This window comes from Solea solea, chromosome 7 (assembly GCF_958295425.1).
Source record: "Solea solea chromosome 7, fSolSol10.1, whole genome shotgun sequence".
Taxonomy (NCBI): domain Eukaryota; kingdom Metazoa; phylum Chordata; class Actinopteri; order Pleuronectiformes; family Soleidae; genus Solea; species Solea solea.
Genome location: NC_081140.1, coordinates 30,157,242 through 30,176,510, shown reverse-complemented (window position 1 = coordinate 30,176,510; position 19,269 = coordinate 30,157,242). Strand labels below are relative to the sequence as shown.

Here is a 19,269-nt window from a genome sequence, read left to right as displayed (position 1 = left end):
GGGGAAAATAATTATAAAATTCATGTATATTTCAAACTATTCATAAAACTTCAACTGCTTCAAGCCAGCAACGCAGCGTATCTTCAGCTTATTCTGAAGACAAATTCACACATTTTTCTATCTATTCGTACAAATTCAAATGCTTCCAAACAGCAGCTTCAGCTTGTGCATTTGACAGCAATACCACTTCCCACGTTTTTGTTGTTGTTGTATTAGATGACCCGACTTCAATCTCCATTGTAATTGTTTTACATGCTGTCCCTATAATTCTTTATTTCCCTGTCTGTACTTTCTAAATAAAAATTGAATATTAAAAATAGAAAGAAAAAAAGCGCCATAGGAATAAACAAATGGGCGGAGCACCATGTCACGTGGCCGAATAAAGAGTCTGTTTTTTCTTTGTTTTTTAAATAAAGCTTATTGGTAATCGCAAAAGGACAAACATAATTACTCCAGACAACAGTCATGTGTTCACAATGAAAAAAGAAGCTCTAATGTTTTTGTAAACATTTTGCAGAAGATAGTTTTCATTAATATAAGGGATACATTTATTATTTATTTACAGAACTCTAAACTGCTCTGCTCAGAAGTGTCACGTGTTCTCTGCCTTCATCTTGACCAATCACAGGGAATCTATGACGTTCCACGTAGCAGCCGTGTGACGTTGTACGTATGAGTACGGAAGGGTACGTTGCGTGGTTAGGATACGGAAATGAAATGAAAAACCGAACAGAACATTCACAAACAATTGGTAAAAGGAAGAAGGACTTAGCGGACAGGTAAGACAACAAACTGTCGTTGTAAACGGACCCGGCTCGTGTTCGTACCTGGTTACACAACAACAGCAGGGAGAATAGTTAGCGCTAGGACACAAGCTAACCATGTCAACAACGAAACTCGTTTTATTTTCTGTTGTTTTCATTTCATGCTGACGGGATTGTTCTATCATAGCCGTAAACGAGTGTCACTTGTCACGAGCAGAACCGTAAATGAACACGCTGAGCTAATTAAGTTGGCGATTTAACATTATATTTAATATTAAGCGATTTTCAAAATTGAGGAATGGCTAACATTAGCTGAAGGGTAAGATGTTTGTGAGAGTTAAAGGAGGAAGTTAGTGTTTGACGATCAGTGTGAAAACTCCAGCTAACCACATTTGCTTTGAAATATGAACGTGTGATATTAAGTCATCAGCATTTCATCACTATTAGTCACATGAATTACAGACTTATTCTGACTTTGTCTCATCTGCCACATGTCATTTAATCCCTTTCTTACACGAATCAGCACTCACTATAATAATATATAATAAATAATAATCTATTTGCAGTCACATCACAATATTAAAACAGGTTGATCTATTGATTATTTTTTCTCATTGTTCAAACTTATTTCATGTAACAGGCAGCAGCCAGTGTAGAGTCCCTCTGGCTAACATTCAGACACTTGTGTACTGTCAGACATAATATCAGTGTGTTTGTCTAAAGGGAGGGAACACCAGATCCAGAGGTTGCACCGAAGAGGTGTTTTAATGACAGGTGTCAACAGTTCTACCTAAAGCTGAGGACGGATATTAATTACCAGGTCTTATTACATTGACAAATGCACAATCACACAATTTCATCCAGTATTTCCTTTCTATTGACAAAGTACATTTATTTTCTTTGATTGGTTGATTATCTAAAAGTTAGTCAAATGTACCGCTTATATGCATTCTCCACATTTCCATGTCAAAAGTGGAGTATGGTGTGGATTATAGTGGATTGTGGCTTCTCTCTTTACATTGTTATTCAGTTTTATAGCCCATTGCCAATCCACCAGCAGCTCACTCCCAGATTGACCTCACTTCTAACAAGACCTTCTCTCTGTCATTGTCTCACATCCAGGTCTCTGTTCAAATGAAGAGGACCTACCTGGTTGACCGTGCATGTCACCCCCTGTTGCCATGGCAGCATCATATTTTCCCAAATTTCTCCTCCTGCTCCTCCTCTCCTCATTAACCATCATGCTTGTGACCTTCTTGCCTTCTCCGGTTCCAATGATTCCTTTTCATTCCCCCTCACCTTGGCTGCCACATTCATGTGGTCCAGGTCAGTCCTGGGCTGTCCAGCTCCATGCTGATCCACAACATGCAGAAGAACAGAGCTCTGTGTTATTGGATGTAATAGCCAACAGGGTACAGTAATGCCTTCCTACTTTCACTTTTAGCTTGTATACAAAAGGGTGGTCCTTACTTTCATTTTTTATCCTCTGACCCTCTTAAATGATTCCATTTAGGGACAAAACACAACATACCAAATCTCTTAGCATAATATTTACTGGTAACTCAAGGGCCTCAAAATATGTGGAATTTCAAACTAATTTGATAATTGAACTTATGGAAATCCATAAGTGGCCACTAAAAGCCTCCATAAAATGTGTGTTATTATCTCATTGGTCTGTATGTCGGCTACAAAGATATTGTTGTTCACTTGGGAAGGTTTATTTGATGTACTACTTTGTTTAATGTAGTCAATGTGCTTGTCTTTACCAACAGGGATTGTTTCTCTTCTGTCTGACCCTGATGCAGCGTTTTGCAATACTCTCAGATTATGGGCTTCCTAAACCTGTTTGTACCTGTTAAATTCTTTCTAAAAGAGCTACTGTAAAGGAATGTGTAAAAAGATTGGAAAATGGGAATTACTGGCGTACATTTAAACATGGCCTGATGACGCATTGGAACTGCTATAGACTAAGTCTCCCCATAGTTCACTCAGTCCAGACTGTAAACACACGAGTCATTAGTGATTTAGTTTGGCAAGCAGCGAAGATAAAACATGATTTTGTTGATTGCTGGTCCAGTGATGTTCTACATACGCAGCTGTTGGTGAATGTTTTTCTCATCTACTGATTTGGCTGGTGTTCTGTGTTGAGGTGAAGATGTTTTATGGGCGTGAAGTATAATTTGTCCATATTGATAAAACTGGACTTGCTGGACATGCGGTTCTGATAACTGTGTCACTGTGATGACAGAATGCCTGAGTTTTGTAAAGCCCATTTTTCTGCCATTACCTTTTTGAAGAACATCTCCTTTTGTTTTTTTTTCTTCTTTTTAATAACTGATTTATGCCTAAAACCCATCAGGTTTTTATTGTCAGTCTCTTTTCTCATTTTGCATGGTTACACAGTTCACTGTGAAAAATGACACATAATACAAGACTTATTTGATATGTGCGTCTCATTTAATTTGTACTTCTCATCATCCCAGGTGGCAGAGCAGGCTGGGCTGCAGAACCGGGGTCAGATTGGACAGCTGCATGGCCATTACTTGATGTGCTCTATAAAGACCAGTTCTGGATCTGCTGGGGTCCTGGCATCCCACCCTCATGTCTTATGGTACTCCCAGGAGAGACAACTCAGCCGCTCAAAGAGATCAGTGTCCTTCAATGATCCCCAGTATCCTAAGCAGTGGCACCTGGTGAGTATGTTGTGTCCTCAGCTGTGTATGATTGACCCTGTGTGTGCAGGATTCACCAGAAAAGTTGTTGTATGGGCAAAACAGGGAAAGTGCTTATACCAGTGCTGTCACTTTTAACGCGTTATTAACGGCATTAACACAAACCCATTTTAAAGGCTTCAAAAGATTAACGTTGTTTTTGGCCGAGCAAACTTTGTCGGGTTTTTTTCACCTGCTGTTGCAACAACTAGTAACGTTAGAAAAACTACAACACCACACCGGATTTAGCTAGACCGGAAACACAACAACAGGCACACTGCGACCAAAGAGTAGTAGGCTAATGTTACTATTAAGTGCCATTAATTGTGTGTTAACTTTGACATTAATGCAATGAAATATTTACACTGACACTGATATATACACTGACCAGGAAAATCATGGCAAACGCAGAGAAGTAGATGAATTTCACACAATGTGAAATGGAGGTACTCACAAGTGAACGTGTGCAAAACCATGGATGGAAGCAGCTTCCATCTCACCTTCCTAGGTTGTCAACTGTTCATGGGGTTGAAATTGAAATGGTCACATCTTATAAATACTTAGGCATTCTTATTGATGAGAATCTGTCCTTTAAACTGCACATTGATAAACTTGTTTCTAAAATGAAATTGATATTAAGATTATGGAGACCTGCTTTTTTATGAATGCTCCTGATCAGTTTTTAAAGAAATTGGATCTGTATACCACTGTGCTTTGCGTTTTATCACTGGCTGCAGATGTCGTGTACGTCATTGTTCCTTATATGCCGTCGCACATTGTCCATCTTTGTATGTTTGTGGACTCTCTCACTGGCTGACTTTTATTTATAAGTCCATTCTTGGACTTCTGCCTACATATTTGTGTTTACACATGTGTAGCAACCGCTACAATTATAAAAGACAGAGAAATAAGCTCCATTGGCTCTTGCGATTGCACTGTGTCATCATATAAATCGTGTTTTCCTGCAGTGTGTGATCATATTTTACTCGTGTCTTGTGTGTTTGGTGTAACATTCTGCATTTGTGCTGCCATCTTGGCCAGGTTAATCTTGAAAAAGAGGTTTTAAATCTTAAGATCTCAATAAGTTTTTTACCTGGTTAAATGAATGAATTAATAAGTAAATAGTTGAGTTTTTTTATGGTAATCCATAAATGTTTGTTTCTTTGTAACATCAGTTCAAAAATGATATGCTAAAAAAAAAAGGATACTTGGTGTCTCAGAGCATTACAATGTTGCCATGCAAAATATTGTGATTAGGGATGTCATGATTAACCACTTTTACGATTTGCCGTGATTATAAATAAACCGCAAAAATTTGATAAAAGTGCAGGTCCGCTCTTTCTACCTTCCCACTAAAAATGATTTATGTGATTTTTGTATACTGCTAAACCCAAATGTAATTGTCAACATGCAGAATATCACCAATATCACCCTAAGTTATAGGTTATACAGTTAGAGATTACACTGTAGGCCTATTTAAAAATAACTTATCAGTCTAATGATTATGTGGCTATATTAAAATTAATATACGTGTGGATAAAATAAATCCACAGTGTTGTCCTGCAGCCTGTAAGCTGTTGTTTATTTTTGTTGATGAGGTATTTGAAATTATTTTCAAATGCTATTGTATATTATTTTGGTTTCTACAAGCAGCTTCAGTGAATTCAGAATGTGCCTGCGATTCCCAACCTTTTTTATTTAGTCATTTTCTGTTAGTATTAAATTTATTATGATTTATTTAGTGTAAAGTAGGCTTGAAGTCTTTAAATTACAGGCCCAAAAAAGTGAGTGAATAAAGCATCTAAAATTCTTTCCATGGTGTAAATCATCGTGATTTTTCCACTCGCAGTAATCGTGACACTAGAGTCTGACATCGTGACATCCCTCATTCCCTAACTATCCCTAAGTTTTTCACAAGCAATAGCATTCGTTTGCTTATTTTGCAGCATATATTTGATTAGTTTGGATGATGACGGTGGGACTTAAGAAGCGTTAGTTAAACACACAGGTCAATTTTGTTTGCTCATAAATGGTTTAAGAGGAAATATCAGAAGAAGCTGATCAGGACCTCAGACTGTTCTACCTTAACCTGCCTTCTCAATCCCATACTTTCTCCCCCTCCCCGTTTCTTTCCTTACTTTTCTTGATCTTGCAGCACAATGACATTAATAAGGGGATGGATGTCAACCTGACAGGGGTGTGGGAGCGCAACATAACTGGCCAAGGAGTGACGGTGGTTGTGGTGGATGATGGGGTGGAGCATACACACCAGGACATTCAGCCTAACTATGTAAGTTACGCCTAACATTGTTGATTCATAATCATTTCATGAACTTGTTTTATCTCCTGACTTCATTTGCCTGTAAAGAATGAATTACAAATGAAGGAAGAGTTTGGATGTTTGCCAGACTGATTGCACGGCACACTTTAAAACATTATTGTTTTATGCAAATATTTTAAAATGATATAATGTGACATTCGCAGCCACTCAAAAAAACTAGTGCTGTCAAATTATTCAAATATTTAATCGCATTTATGTCATAGTTAACTCGCAATTCATCACACATTTGTATCTATTCTAAATGTCCCTTGATTTCTTTGTGTCCCTTGATTTCTTCTCATTTTAATGCTCTTATCAACATAGAAACGTGGATCTGCTTGCTTTGTGCAAATGTTTTCTTATGAGACAATATCTCTGTCACCTGTAATAATAAGAGAGGCTGTGTATCAGCCTGCAGTGTGTGAATAAAGTGCCGTGGTTTAATGTGTTGTTGCCGTAACGAGCTAATCCGAGCTAAAGGAGCTAGCGGTCTTCGGAGGTCTCCTTACTACGGTTCGGGGGTCTGCCAGCTTGGTTGGTAATAGAGCTGCAGCTAACGATTATTTTCATAATCGATTAATCTGTCGATTATTTTCTCGATTAATCGTTTGGTCCATAAAATATCAGAAAACCTTAAAAAATATTGATCAAACCTGGAAATGATGATGTTCTCAAATGTCTTGTTTTGTCCACAAACCAAAATGATTGACTTTTAATGATTTCTTTGTTATCCAGAGCAAAGAAATGAAGAAAATATTCATATTTATGAAGTTAAACAATTGAAAATCTTGTTTTAATCATGAATAAAGCTTCAAACCGATTCATCGATTATCAAAATAGTTGTCGATTAATTTAGTAATGATTAATCATCGATTCAGCTCTAGTTGGTAACAGTGCAGACATCATGACTTGGATGAAATGATCCAGGCTGCGTTGGATACGGCTAGCCCGCTTGGAGACGGACAAGCGCACAGCAAAACGGAACGTTAGCTTACGACTCTCTGGCCCAAACAAGTGTGTGCAGCGTGTTTTATTTCAGGTCTAGTTAGATCCGGTGTGATGTTGTAGTTTTTCTAAGGTTACTAGTTGTTGTAACAGCATGTGAAAAAAACTACAAAATTTGCTCGGCGTTAATAACGCGTTTAACTGACAGCACTAAAAAAATGTGTGGCATTTAATTGAGTGTTGTAAGCATCATCATTATCTCTACACACACTGAATGAGAGTTGTGTTCAAGGCACTGGATGTTTCATATTGGTGGTTGTGTTGTTGATATGGTTGCCTAGGGTCCCTTTAAATGACCACTTAGGTGACGTAGAGTCAAATGATGGGCAGCACCATCTTTATTTTGGGTGCTCAGTTGTTTTAACTGTGTTAAAAATAAATGACTAACCTAACGCATCTGCGTAGTCAAGGATGGAAACTGTCTGCTCTCATTTACTACAATTTCCACATTGTGACCCAGGCGCTCGTCTGCTGGACGTATGCAGAGACTCAACTATGTATACTTTGTTGCACGAAAGCAATATTACAATATTACATATTGTGATATAGTGAATGTCATTTTAATTGTCATCGTTATTGTTACTTTTCTGGATTTTATGAGGTTTAAAATGTGTTTTTCTATGTAAAATCATTGCAGTTGTTGAGATGATTAGAAATGACTAAGGTTGCAAAGGTGGTTTCATTTAAGTCACTGATGAGAGCAGCAGTATAAAGTCTAAATGTTTGAAATGAGATGATAAAGCTCTGATATTTAGAAGGGCTTTGCGATAGGAGAGAGCGTGATGAGTACCTGCACAGAAGGTGTAAGTCCTCCACTGATGGTGTCTGTTACCTGTAGCACAGAGCCGTGCAATCACTGCAGTGGTAAGTAAGTGAGGAGCTCATTTGCAAAAACAGTGAAACATAAGTGAGGGGGAAAAGTGGTTTTCTGTGGGGTTTTATTTTTAGGACACCTTTTTTGTTCGATGGAATTCCAATGAATAGAATAGATCATTATTGAAGAATGGTATAGTGTAGTTGTTATTATAGTCCAGAACCATGAGTGGTTCCATCCTACTCTACTGCACATGTGCGACGGCCACTCGATTCAGGAAAAATTAAATAAAAAAACACACAAAATAAAAAGAAAGCTGCCAAATTGTGAGGAGCACCAGCCGCTGCGTGTTGTTGTTTTTGGCAGCCTGTTTTGATCTTAGTTTTAGTCTTTGTGTCAAACTGTCATTTAAGTTTTTATTAGTTTTAGTCATTCATACTCTTTTTTGTCTAGTCAGGTTTTAGTCGACTAAATGTCTGAGCATTTTAGTCAGAATAACCCATGATTATTTTAGTTTTAGTCGACGAAAACTGATGACTATTTTCGTCTAGTTTTAGTCAAAGAAAATTGTATTTTACTCTCTTTTTTAGTAATGTAATTCTATTTAACCCAATCAGTATAGGTTGAATAAGGTATTCAAAGTCATGTTGATGGGTTAGGATTGTGTGTTGTAGACGTTGGTGGCAGATTCAGAGGCCTTCAGGACATGTTAGGGGGCTGACATCTCTGAAACAGGCAAATGCAATGGTTCATGTATGCATGGCCAGGATGTAACCTCTAAAACTTAAATATTACAACTAAAAGTAGCCTCCTGACTAAAAGGGACTATGGAAAGATGAAATTGTATTTACTGCAACTGTTATTTCAAAAAGAAAAGAAACAACAGGTGAGGGAAATATGACTACACTAGTGTAAGGCAGCCTTTTTCAAACTGGGGGGCGTGGAGACTCTCCGGGGGGGGGCGTGAGTTCTGTTTTTTTTTTTTAAGTCCTAACTAAAGTTTAGCAGGCGGAACTTTTGGTCTCGCTGTAAGCTGGACTCATTTAAGTGACGTACCACAACAAAACCTACACTGGTGACAAGGTTTGGATAATAGAGAAGTTTCTGAGGGGAAAAAGAAAAGTGTGCAACTAACAACAAGCCCACGTCAGCCGCACGGAACAATGATTCACAACGACCAAAACCCAAGACCAGAAAATGCCACCAAAGACCTCTCTGTGTGTTGTGTCTCAAAACATTGGCAGGGGACAGCATTTGTATTGTTAAAACAAAAAAATTGATAAGTGATTGATATTTGTTTCTTTGTATTCTTTGTTATCCAAATGTATTTATTGTTTAAAAAAATGATGCTATTATAGTTATAATTGCACATTTCATATTTTTATTTGAAAATTGCTTTCTTACAAAGCAATATTGAAGTTGTATCGCTAAAGCAAAAATGTCGCGGGGCCCCCGGGAAATTTCTTCCTCCAAAGGGGGGCCAGAAAAACAGAAAAAGTTTGGGAACCACTGGTGTAAGGAATGATAACAGAATAAGCCACACCCCCTTTCCTATATATTTTTCAACTTATTTCATTTCAAATGTTCATTTCAAATATGTATTGTTCTGTGTAGAAGTGGAGCTCACAAAATAGTATATTTACTCCAGTTTCTGTGATAAGAATAGCACATACAGAGAGGTGTGCTTTCTCCTTTTGGCCACAAGGTGGAGTATCTGCTCAGGGGTAAACAAGGCAATCACATGTGTAGGGGTGAAGCAACAATAATTACTGTGACTAGGTGGGTGCGTTTATTATAACTAACAACAATAATAATATTAGATAGATGAGATGATAGATAGATAGATAAATTCTTTATTGAAATTCACATTGTCCAGCAGCTATTGACATGTAAGTAGTATAAAACAAAACACTTGTTTTATACTTGTTTATTTTTTTATACTTGCATGTCAAGAGCTATTAATATAATAGTAATAATAACTATAATAATCAACAACATTATCTTCATCATGGATATCAGAAGGAGAGGACACCATATGGTACTGGCCCGTAATGACCCATCATAACCACCACCACCGACCACCCCCAGTACCCCAGTAGCCTTTACAATTTCAAAATACACACAAAAAAAAGTGAAGTTGCAAAAGATGGAAATACAATGTATTTGTTTTTGTTTCATTCATATAATTCATTTTATTCTTTGTATTGAGTCATTTTGGGGTTCTTTTAAAGAAAAAAAAACACATGCTCGTTTTTGATATTTGTGCCTCTTAGAGTCCAGAGGGCAGTTATGACCTGAACTCCAATGACCCAGATCCCATGCCTCACCCTGATATCCGCAGTGACAACCATCATGGTACCCGATGTGCTGGTGAGATCGCAGCTGTTCCCAACAACAGCTACTGTGCTGTGGGCGTGGCCTATGGCAGCAAAGTGGCAGGTACAAACTGCAGTATTTATTTTGGCAGCTCCAAAATTTGGAGGTAGCAGATAAATGACCTTTTGTTGTAAAGGCTTGGGCTCATTTTGTGTGGTGAAACTCTGACTTGTTCTGCCATCAGGCATCAGAGTCCTTGATGGTCCATTGACAGATAGCCTGGAAGCTATAGCCTTCAACAAGCACTACCAGGTCAATGATATCTACAGCTGCAGGTAATTAACACATTTCCTTCTGGATTTCCAGAGAAAAGTGGCTTTTGTTAACAAGTAAACATCATATTTGTAATTGACTGTATATACCAGTGGTTCCTAAATGTGCTGCAATCCAAGTGTGGCCTGGGATTTAGTGGCAATCATATATTATCACGATAAAATTCTGTAGACATGACATCATTTTGAAAAGATGGACTGATGATGGCTCCCGTTGATCTTCTTCTTGCGACCGTGAAAATGTGAATCCCGTAATTTTCCAAAATAAAACATCCTTCAGAATCAGATAATAAAACGGAAATAATGTAAGTTATGTATTCTTTCTATGCGGCCCACGGACCGATACCGGTCTGCGACCCGAGGGTTGGCGACCACTGGTTTAACCTTCTACTGCTATGCTGATAATACCCACCTCTATCTCAGCACATCTCCCTCCACAATCTCTGATCAACTGTTAAGTTCTGGATCATCTTCAAGCTTCTCCTCTTCTGTTACAAGTCTCTCCATTCACTTGCTCCATATGATCTTTCTGACCTTTATTATCATAATTATTATTATTATTATTATTATGACAATAATAATAATAACTTTTTCAATTTATTTCATGTACATTTTTGTTTATTTGTACTTTTTCCAATTACTTTAATGCCTTTTAAAATGATGTCCATTTCAACATAATTCATATCAATTCAACTTCTTGTTCATACAAATTCATGTACTTTTCAAACTATTCATACAACTCCAACTGCTTCAAGCCAGCAGTTCAGCGTAGCTTCAGCTTGTGCATTCGACAGCAATTTCTTCAAGAATGTCTTTTCTATTTTATGTACACTGTTTTTTTGAATCATCAATCTTAGTCCTCTTATCCTTTGACCTTTGATGGCACAAGGAAACTGCCCCTTGATTACAGTGACTGCTCCCCCCCCCCCCCCATCAGGAATGTAACTTAATCTGAGGTGATACTTTGTAGTGAAGTGGTAGTTGGTTGTGAGTTGTTTGTGTCAGTGCCTCACACAGCTACACTAGAACATATGAACTTGCTTGGTTTCTGAGTCGTATTATAGTTACGAGTTATGTCTCTTCCAGTTGGGGTCCAGATGATGATGGGCACACTGTAGATGGACCTCATCCCCTGGGCAAGGTGAGACAAACTATTTGTGATGTATCATTTGCTTTGTCCTGAAGAGGACACTTAAGAGCTACAGACTGGTTCCAGAGAAGTGGATTAGTTCCAGAATCGTAGTAACAGGGTTTTTACGCATCTGATTTTTCTTTGAATATCAAATAAGTATTTTTCTCCTTTTCTCAATCATTTTCCCTCACAGGCGGCCTTGCAGCATGGGGTGATTGCAGGCAGAAGAGGTTTTGGAAGCATCTTTGTGGTCGCTAGTGGCAATGGAGGCCAATACAATGACAACTGCAATTATGATGGCTATGCCAACTCCATCTACACCCTCACAATCGGTAAACACGCACAGATGTGTGAGCACGTACTTCATTTTCTGCTTTGGGTATGAACTTGTGCACATATATAATCTGTGTTGCAGGAGCAGTTGATGAGAATGGCAGGATGCCCTTCTATGCTGAGGAGTGCGCTGCAATGCTGGCTGTTACATTCAGCAGCGGGGGCAGCAAACTGAGGAGCATTGTAGGTCTTATTGGAACACTGCAAAGACACACACACACACACACAGACAGCTTGACCCAAAGAATGCATCATTCTTTGGGTCAAGCAGCAACTGAAAAGGAGGACGTCATTGATGAACTGGAAACTGGAAATGTAATTGATTGAACAGATTATCCAAACTGCAAGCATTTTCTGGACTTAATCCAGTCAAAGAAAAATAGAATGGCCTTCACTGTTTGGTTTGGCAGATTTTCAAGCTGTAAATAAAACGTATGTGGGGACGAAGCCAATGAAAAGAGAAGACACTTGGGTTGACTATGCAGACTATATGAAAACTTCCTTCTGTATCTTGTAATTTGGCGTTATTTATCAATGATTCCATAGTAAATGGAATGTAAAGCGATCTGTACCTCCTTTTGGTTATAGTTCTGTCCTTCGTTCAGGGTCATGTGCTGGCATTTAAACACTTCTGTTGATAAATTCAAGGATACATTTATGTGTTAAGAAAATGTGTATATTTTCTTAACACTTTTTGAATGCACTTACTACATGGCTGCATTCCAAAACCATTACTACCCTGGCACACAGATTAATTTCAGGCATTCATCTGTTCCTGTAGGTGACATCAGACTGGTCCATGCAGCAGGGGACAGGGTGCACAGAGGGTCACACTGGCACGTCTGCTGCTGCCCCCCTGGCTGCAGGAATGGTGGCCCTCATGCTGCAGGTCCGTCCCTGCCTCAGCTGGAGGGATGTCCAGCACATCATCACTTTCACGGCCACCAAGGTAGCTTTAATTACATTTGAATTCAGCACTACTTAACTTGATATCTTGTTTATATCAAGAGTCTTGTTCTCTGGAATTAGACGAGGGGAAAGGTTGTAAACGTTGAAGACGTTTAGTTACTGCTGGACTAGTCCACACTCATGATGAAAAGCATCCTTGGGTATTGTAAGGGTCAGATATATTCAGTCTGATGAGGTCTGTGAAAGATGTGCAATGAACACACTGGCTCTATTCAAGTTCATTTCGCCACCATGGCACTGTAAACTACAACAGAGTATTAGGGCCACATTGAGAAAAAAAAAAATTCACAGATTTCGGGAATAAAGTCGTAAATTTCTGACTTTATTCTCGTAAATTTACGACTTAGAATATAGTCATAATATTCTAACCTGTTGTTTTAGAAGAGGAGAGTTGTTAAAATGAGGGCTGTAGAGCATTTCGTGGAATTGTACTATAGGTTTCACAAACAAGGAGATACTTTTGGCACATCAGCATCGTAAAAGTAAATTGCTGCTTTTGTGGAGGGTGAAATAGCTTTAACTGGTCGACTGCAGGGTTATCGGTGGATGCGTCAGCGGCCATTCAGAGGGGTTTTGTGGTTTCTCAAGAAATAATCTGACTGATAATAAAGATTTTGGATCCAGAAGGAGAAAAATCCACTTGACTTTTGTTTTATCTCTTTTGTTTTTTTTAGTGTGACAACAGCGCAGACTGGAGGGTGAATGGAGCTGGTTTCCATCACAGCCACCAACACGGCTTTGGTCTGCTCAACGCGTGGAGACTCGTCAATGCTGCCAGTGTACATGCACACAGAACACACTGTAAACTATCTGTTTTTAAGTCACACACGATAGGCTACCACAAACGTTTTCCTTCTTTCACAGGTGTGGGAGTCTGTGCCCTTCCTTGTGTCTTATCAGAGTTCAGTAATGAAAGAGGAAGCATCCATCCCATTCTATCCAGATGAGCTGGTTCATAGCTGGAAAGGTAACACTGTTTGCTCCTTTCTCATCTGTGTGCAGGAAAGTTGCTTGTTATGTCGGCTCTCTGCTCTACTAAGTTGATTCCCTCGCTCCCTCCCTTCCTTCCTTCCTCCTTCCCTCCCTCCCGGCCTGTTTCTTAGTCAGATTCGCTGCCCATATTAGGTAAAATCCTCCTGTTTTTCTTTTCCTTGGTCTCCACTGTTATACTTGGTAAGATTTTTCCAGATTGTTTCTCTTTTTTTCCATTTTCTTTATTTTTCCCTCTTTAACTCTTCATTTTACAACTCCACTGAGCATATTTTGCTTTTTTGAAGTTACCCACTGCTGTGATTCTGTTATACACAACAGTTTTTCACATAAACGCATGATTACTGCACTCTAGCAGAACCATTTCCTTTTCTCCCTTGATCTGTGTCTGTGTGGCCCTGAGCCAGTCAGGAGCTCTGCCACAGCCAGACTCAGTCAGTCTGGGCTCCATTTCACAAAGAAATTAGGTCATTAAACTTTTTCATACTCATTTTCTCCATTGAACCTTTATGAAATCAGTTATGATTAAATCCTTTTCGTCACTGACATTGTTGAGGTCTGTCTGCTGCAGTACTGAGCTGTGGTGCAGCATAGTTTATCTTTCTGCAGGACTAAATATTATGATTCAGCCTTATTTCATCACTTAAAAATATTGTGTGTATTCTGTAGGGCTGAAACAATTACTCTAATAATCGATTATTAATCGATTATTGAATGAATCGTCGACTATTTTGATAATCGATTTATTGGTTTGAGGGTTTTTTCATTATTAAAACAAGATTTCTGCTTCTTAAATGTGAATATTTTCTGTTTTCTCTGCTCCATTTAACAAAGAAATCATTAAAACTGAATCATTTTCGTTTCTGGACCAAACGATTACTCGATTCATCGAGAAAATACTCGACAGATTAATATATTATGAATATAATCATATTTTGCACTGGTTTAGACTGAACGTCATTATTATCTGGCTCTGATTGATCTCATTAAAATAATGGAATAAACTCCATTACCACATGGTTGTTAAAACAGAAGCTACAAAAGGTCTTTGATTCTACAGCATTTTAGCTGACTTTTTAGCCACATATCACAAACATCATGTTTCCCGCATTAACTTACTGTTACACGGACGTTCATATACTCCTCCCTCTATCGCACCAGGGTTCATAGAGAAAATGCGTGTTCACAGTTGACGGTGGCAGAGGAGCTGCTGGTCTCCTGCTGCCTCCTTTCTGTCTGACAGAGAGCGGTTTATGAACTTCTGATTCCAAAAAGGCAGCAAACCTAACCTTAAGATACAGTAGAGTTAAGCAGATCTTATTTGGCCGGCCTCTTGTTCTTCTGTCCCTGCTGCCATCCAAAAATGATGCTCTCTGTGGTGCAACTGGTGATGTCATTGTTGATGATGTGTCCATACGCCACACCCCCACTAGCTAAATATTGAATCTGGAAGAAGCTATGAGCAAACACATGTGCTGATGCTGGTCTCCATTTAATCTTCATTTAATGTCATGAGACAATTTTTTGCCTTTTTCTGGTGCCGTGTTTGTAGGAAGATTGTAGGAAGCCATGTTTGGATGAAAAGCAGTCTTAAAAGCAGCTGTAAAATAAATAAACTGTGTTGTTAGGGGGAAGAAGCTCAATTCCTAACAATGTCCCAATAAGCCTTTATCCTATTATAGCAGAGAATACTCTTCATATAATCTTCTTTTGCCTTGACAATAGTGTAGGAGGCAATAATGGATAAATGGATATTTTTGTCACAATTTATTATATTAATGTCCAAATTGTATGTGTTCGTACACGTCTGCCGTTTCTTTTGACCCTCATTTAATTCTTTATTGTTTAACTTTTTCACTCTCCCATCATTTCACCTTCTCTCTAAACATACCGTCTGTCTTTCTACACCTCTGTTTACACTCTTGCTCCCTCGTTCCTTTCGCCCCTCCATGCCTGGAGGATGTGTGCTGCCCTACATGGTCAAACAGCAGCACATCTCATCATCACTATTTCAAATGCCATTAAATCACCACCTACTTGCTGTGGGAGGGCGTTCTTTGTTAACGATGGCTTTTCTTATAATAAATAAATAATATAAACTGAAGGGGGGTAACATTTTCTAAGGGTGGGAACAAGGTTAGGAGTAATAAACATCCAATGAAGCAGAATAAAGATATGTGGTGTTTTAATAATAATATATTTTATTTAAGGGCGCCTTTCAAAGCACTCAAGGTCTCCTTACAGTAGATGATTAAAAAACACAATAAAAACAATGAAAATACAAATATCAAAGCTAAAATATCATTCTTCACCTGGTGAAGAAGTTATTTGGACACTTTTAACACTTGTAGTTTTGTGTTTTGTTATGTAAGAACAGACCATATTCATTAGGTGTTATTAAGGGAGAATAACTCTTCTTGTGATACGACCACCTTATAAAGTCCAGACTAAGCAAAGCACATTGAGATCATAATTCATATACAACAACTTCCTTACTTACTGGTTGTATAGTAAGACCATGCAGAATAAGGCATTAATAAGTGCTTAATAATGACTAATTAAGAGCCAATATGTTACTAACTAATTAATACTGAATATGTGTTCCCTAATCTAAAGTGTGACCATGTGGGGATTAGAAAAAAACAACATTTACAGCTCACATGTTATATGTGTATGCTCATCATTTATTTTGTATTTCACCAGGATAATCCCACTGAGATTGCAAATCTCTTCTCTGGTTATGGTTTAGCAGCAACTACAGCACTTACGTCATACAGCCACACTTCAAATGACCTGAACTGACCCCGCCCCTTCCTTTAACCTCAGTCACTTTGAAACTTTGCTCTTCAGTCTCTGCGTCTGACCTGGGACAGTCTGGAATGGAGACACTGGAGCATGTGGCCGTCACCGTGACAATAAGCCACCCTTGCCGTGGCAACGTGGAGATTGTGCTGGTCTGCCCCAGCGGGATGACGTCAGTCATCGGTGCACGCCGAGCCATTGACAGGTGCACATGCACACGGGCATATTTGCATAGGTTTCATATGTAAAGTAGTAAAAAAAAACTGTAAATAGGTGGTTGTAATAAACGGAGCAGTGATCATACATCAGTGTTTTTGACAGCGTTCTAATCTGGTTGTGGGTTTTATTTATGCAGAGATCCTGCAGGTTACCAGGACTGGACTTTCTCTACTGTGCGCTGTTGGGGAGAAAGAGCTGAAGGCCAGTATACCCTCAAGATATCTGACCACAGTAAGACATTGCTACACACACACACACACACACACTCGCTCAGACTTCAAGGAGAACATTCCACAACAGATGACTTATCTTCTTAGACAAAATGTAACACCTGGTAACAAGTAAGCAGTCATTAGTCAGTCAGTGTGACGAGTGGAAAACTCTCTGAAGACAAGTAAGTAACAACTGCACAATAAACACCAGTTATTCAGAGAAGCTGTAGCTGCTGGGATCAGATGATTCAAAGCGTTTCCTCCTGGACGTCAGAGCACTGGATCTGATGATTGAGAGGCTGTGTGATGTCCTGAGTGTTAGTTCTGTGAGTCTCTGTGTGCAAATATGGATCATGTGTGGGATTTTAGTTTGGTGTGGTTTGAAACCACAGATAGATTAGTGTGTAAGCAGGAGGAGCAGTGCAGTACAACAGGCTGGATAATCTGGGCTGGGGGCCAGCATACAGTCCTCTGAGATTATAAATGGGTGGAAGTGTTTGATGGCTTCTTTATTGAATTGATTGTCAGTGGTGATTCTCAAGTGTTTGAAAGTCAAGTGCACTGACTTTTGTTTTTGGTCCTGCAGAAGAGCTGTCATCTAAGCAGTATGCCTCAGTGGGAGTGTTGAAGCAGTGGAAGCTGACCCTGTATGGCTCCTCTATGACCTTCAGTGAGGTCAAGGACAGACAAAGGTTGGACCTCAAATGCTTTTACTTGTTAGATTCAAGAAAAAAAATGTGCATAGTTTTTTAATGTGGTTGTAAGAGGAACTGACAAATAGTCAGCACTGGAGAGACCAAGCAAGAGCCAATCAAAGTTTTACAGTATCTTTCCAATCTTTGCTTTACAGTCTTTTACAACTAGAAGTTTATGTTACTTTGTCGACCACTCACTCCCCTCACCAAAGTCTACAGAGAAAATCACTTTTTTTTAAGTCCTTTTCTTTGGATTTACATCAAATATAAATCCAAACAAACAAACAGCCGTCTGCACGAAAAGTCCAGTCCAGGTGAATCTGTTTAAGTTTTTTATTGTATCAGCATTTCACAAATTCACTTTATGATGATTTTTATTTTCTGGCTTTCTTCGTTGTGTTTTTGTAATTGTATACATTGTAATCTATAGCAGCATGCTATGCAGCGCCGCAGCGCCACCTAAAGGCCTGGCATATGTACTACAACGTTTAGAGACACTTCTGCTTCATGTGGATGAAGAGATTTCCTGCAATGACGCCATGTTTACAGCATCTGTGTTTCACGCTGGTTCCCTGTGACTGTGAACTATGTATCAGTGCCTCATACAACCTGTTACCATTGTCTTTCTATGGCAGTTCATATCATCTTGATTTAATCCACGTACAGTACGTGTAACTTTAATGCAGCTGTATTGATTGGCTCCGTGTTCTGAATTCTGATGGGCTGTGCACACATGACTAGGTTGGTAGAGGAAGCTATGAGTGGCACATTTCTGGACAGCAGCCTGTCTCTGCCCTGTCCTCCAGGCCTGGACGTCCCTGCAGAGATCGTCAGTCCCTTCACCTCCAACAACCTCAAGGTAAACTCAGCAGCACACACACATACACACTTCTACTTCTAATATGAAGTCTTTCTAGTATAAAGTATGTGTGTTTATAATATAGAGTATTTTACTGTCAGGGTTTCTTGATGGTCGTCCTGTCTAAAGCTGAAGGTTCTGACTCCTCTGTCTCTCCTTCAGTTCCTACTGTTGTTGGGCTGCTTTGCACTCTTTTGGTCTCTCTACTACACGTTGGAGGTCACACTGGCCCACCTGGACCTCAGGGGCCTTCTTTGTCTGCGCAAGAGGCGCGGAGGTCACTGGGCCAGAAGAGGGCACCAAGGAAGAGGAGTGGAGGATGCTGTGGCAGAGGAGGAGGAGGAGGATGGGGAGGAAGAGGAGATGGACTCAGGGTTTGAGCTGCAAGCAGTGCTGGATTCAGAGGCCAAAGAACCACTGTTTAATAGAGAGCAGCTGGTAACATAGCACTGAGCTAGACAGTGGTTTTTAAATGAAAACTACCGTCTGTGATCATGGGACATCTCAGGCTTTGACACGGGGGGGCGCCACAGAATGGACTGCACACACACTTGATAGAAGGGTGGACTCTGTCTCTGGACTCTGTCTCTGGACTCTGTCTCTGGACTCTGTCTCTGGACTCTGTCTCTGGACTCTGTCTTTTTCAATTTTCCAAATTTGTGGCCTTGTATAAAATGTGTGTGTGTGTGTGTGTGTATGTGTGTATGTGTGTGTACACTTTGTTAGTCCTTGGGTAAAGTTCTATCATGATTTGATGCACAAGTCCAGTGTGTAAGAATGAGTGGAAACTACTGCA

The 19,269-nt window shown here is 39.3% G+C and overlaps 1 protein-coding gene across 1 annotated transcript; it reads left to right on the top strand.

The window, feature by feature from the left end:
* The first annotated feature begins 653 nt into the window (after window positions 1-653).
* Window positions 654-19,269, top strand: pcsk7 (proprotein convertase subtilisin/kexin type 7). Its single transcript, XM_058634445.1, has 17 exons — window positions 654-779; window positions 1,887-2,176; window positions 3,248-3,457; window positions 5,631-5,765; window positions 9,888-10,053; window positions 10,175-10,265; window positions 11,349-11,403; window positions 11,588-11,726; window positions 11,810-11,910; window positions 12,509-12,676; window positions 13,371-13,475; window positions 13,561-13,663; window positions 16,537-16,693; window positions 16,844-16,938; window positions 17,506-17,611; window positions 18,356-18,473; window positions 18,636-19,269. Exons 2-17 carry the CDS (start codon window positions 1,928-1,930, stop codon window positions 18,918-18,920), a joined length of 2,283 nt encoding a protein of 760 aa, XP_058490428.1. The 5' UTR covers window positions 654-779; window positions 1,887-1,927; the 3' UTR covers window positions 18,921-19,269.

What these genes read in the sequence shown, in the direction of transcription:
- pcsk7 (XM_058634445.1), top strand. Translation starts at nt 1,928, where the DNA reads ATGTCACCCCCTGTTGCCATGGCAGCATCATATTTTCCCAAATTTCTC. An exon ending in GCTGGTTCATAGCTGGAAAG is followed by an intron (nt 13,664 to 16,536) that starts GTAACACTGTTT and finishes TTTGCTCTTCAG; the next exon opens with TCTCTGCGTCTGACCTGGGA. An exon ending in TCACCTCCAACAACCTCAAG is followed by an intron (nt 18,474 to 18,635) that starts GTAAACTCAGCA and finishes TCTCTCCTTCAG; the next exon opens with TTCCTACTGTTGTTGGGCTG.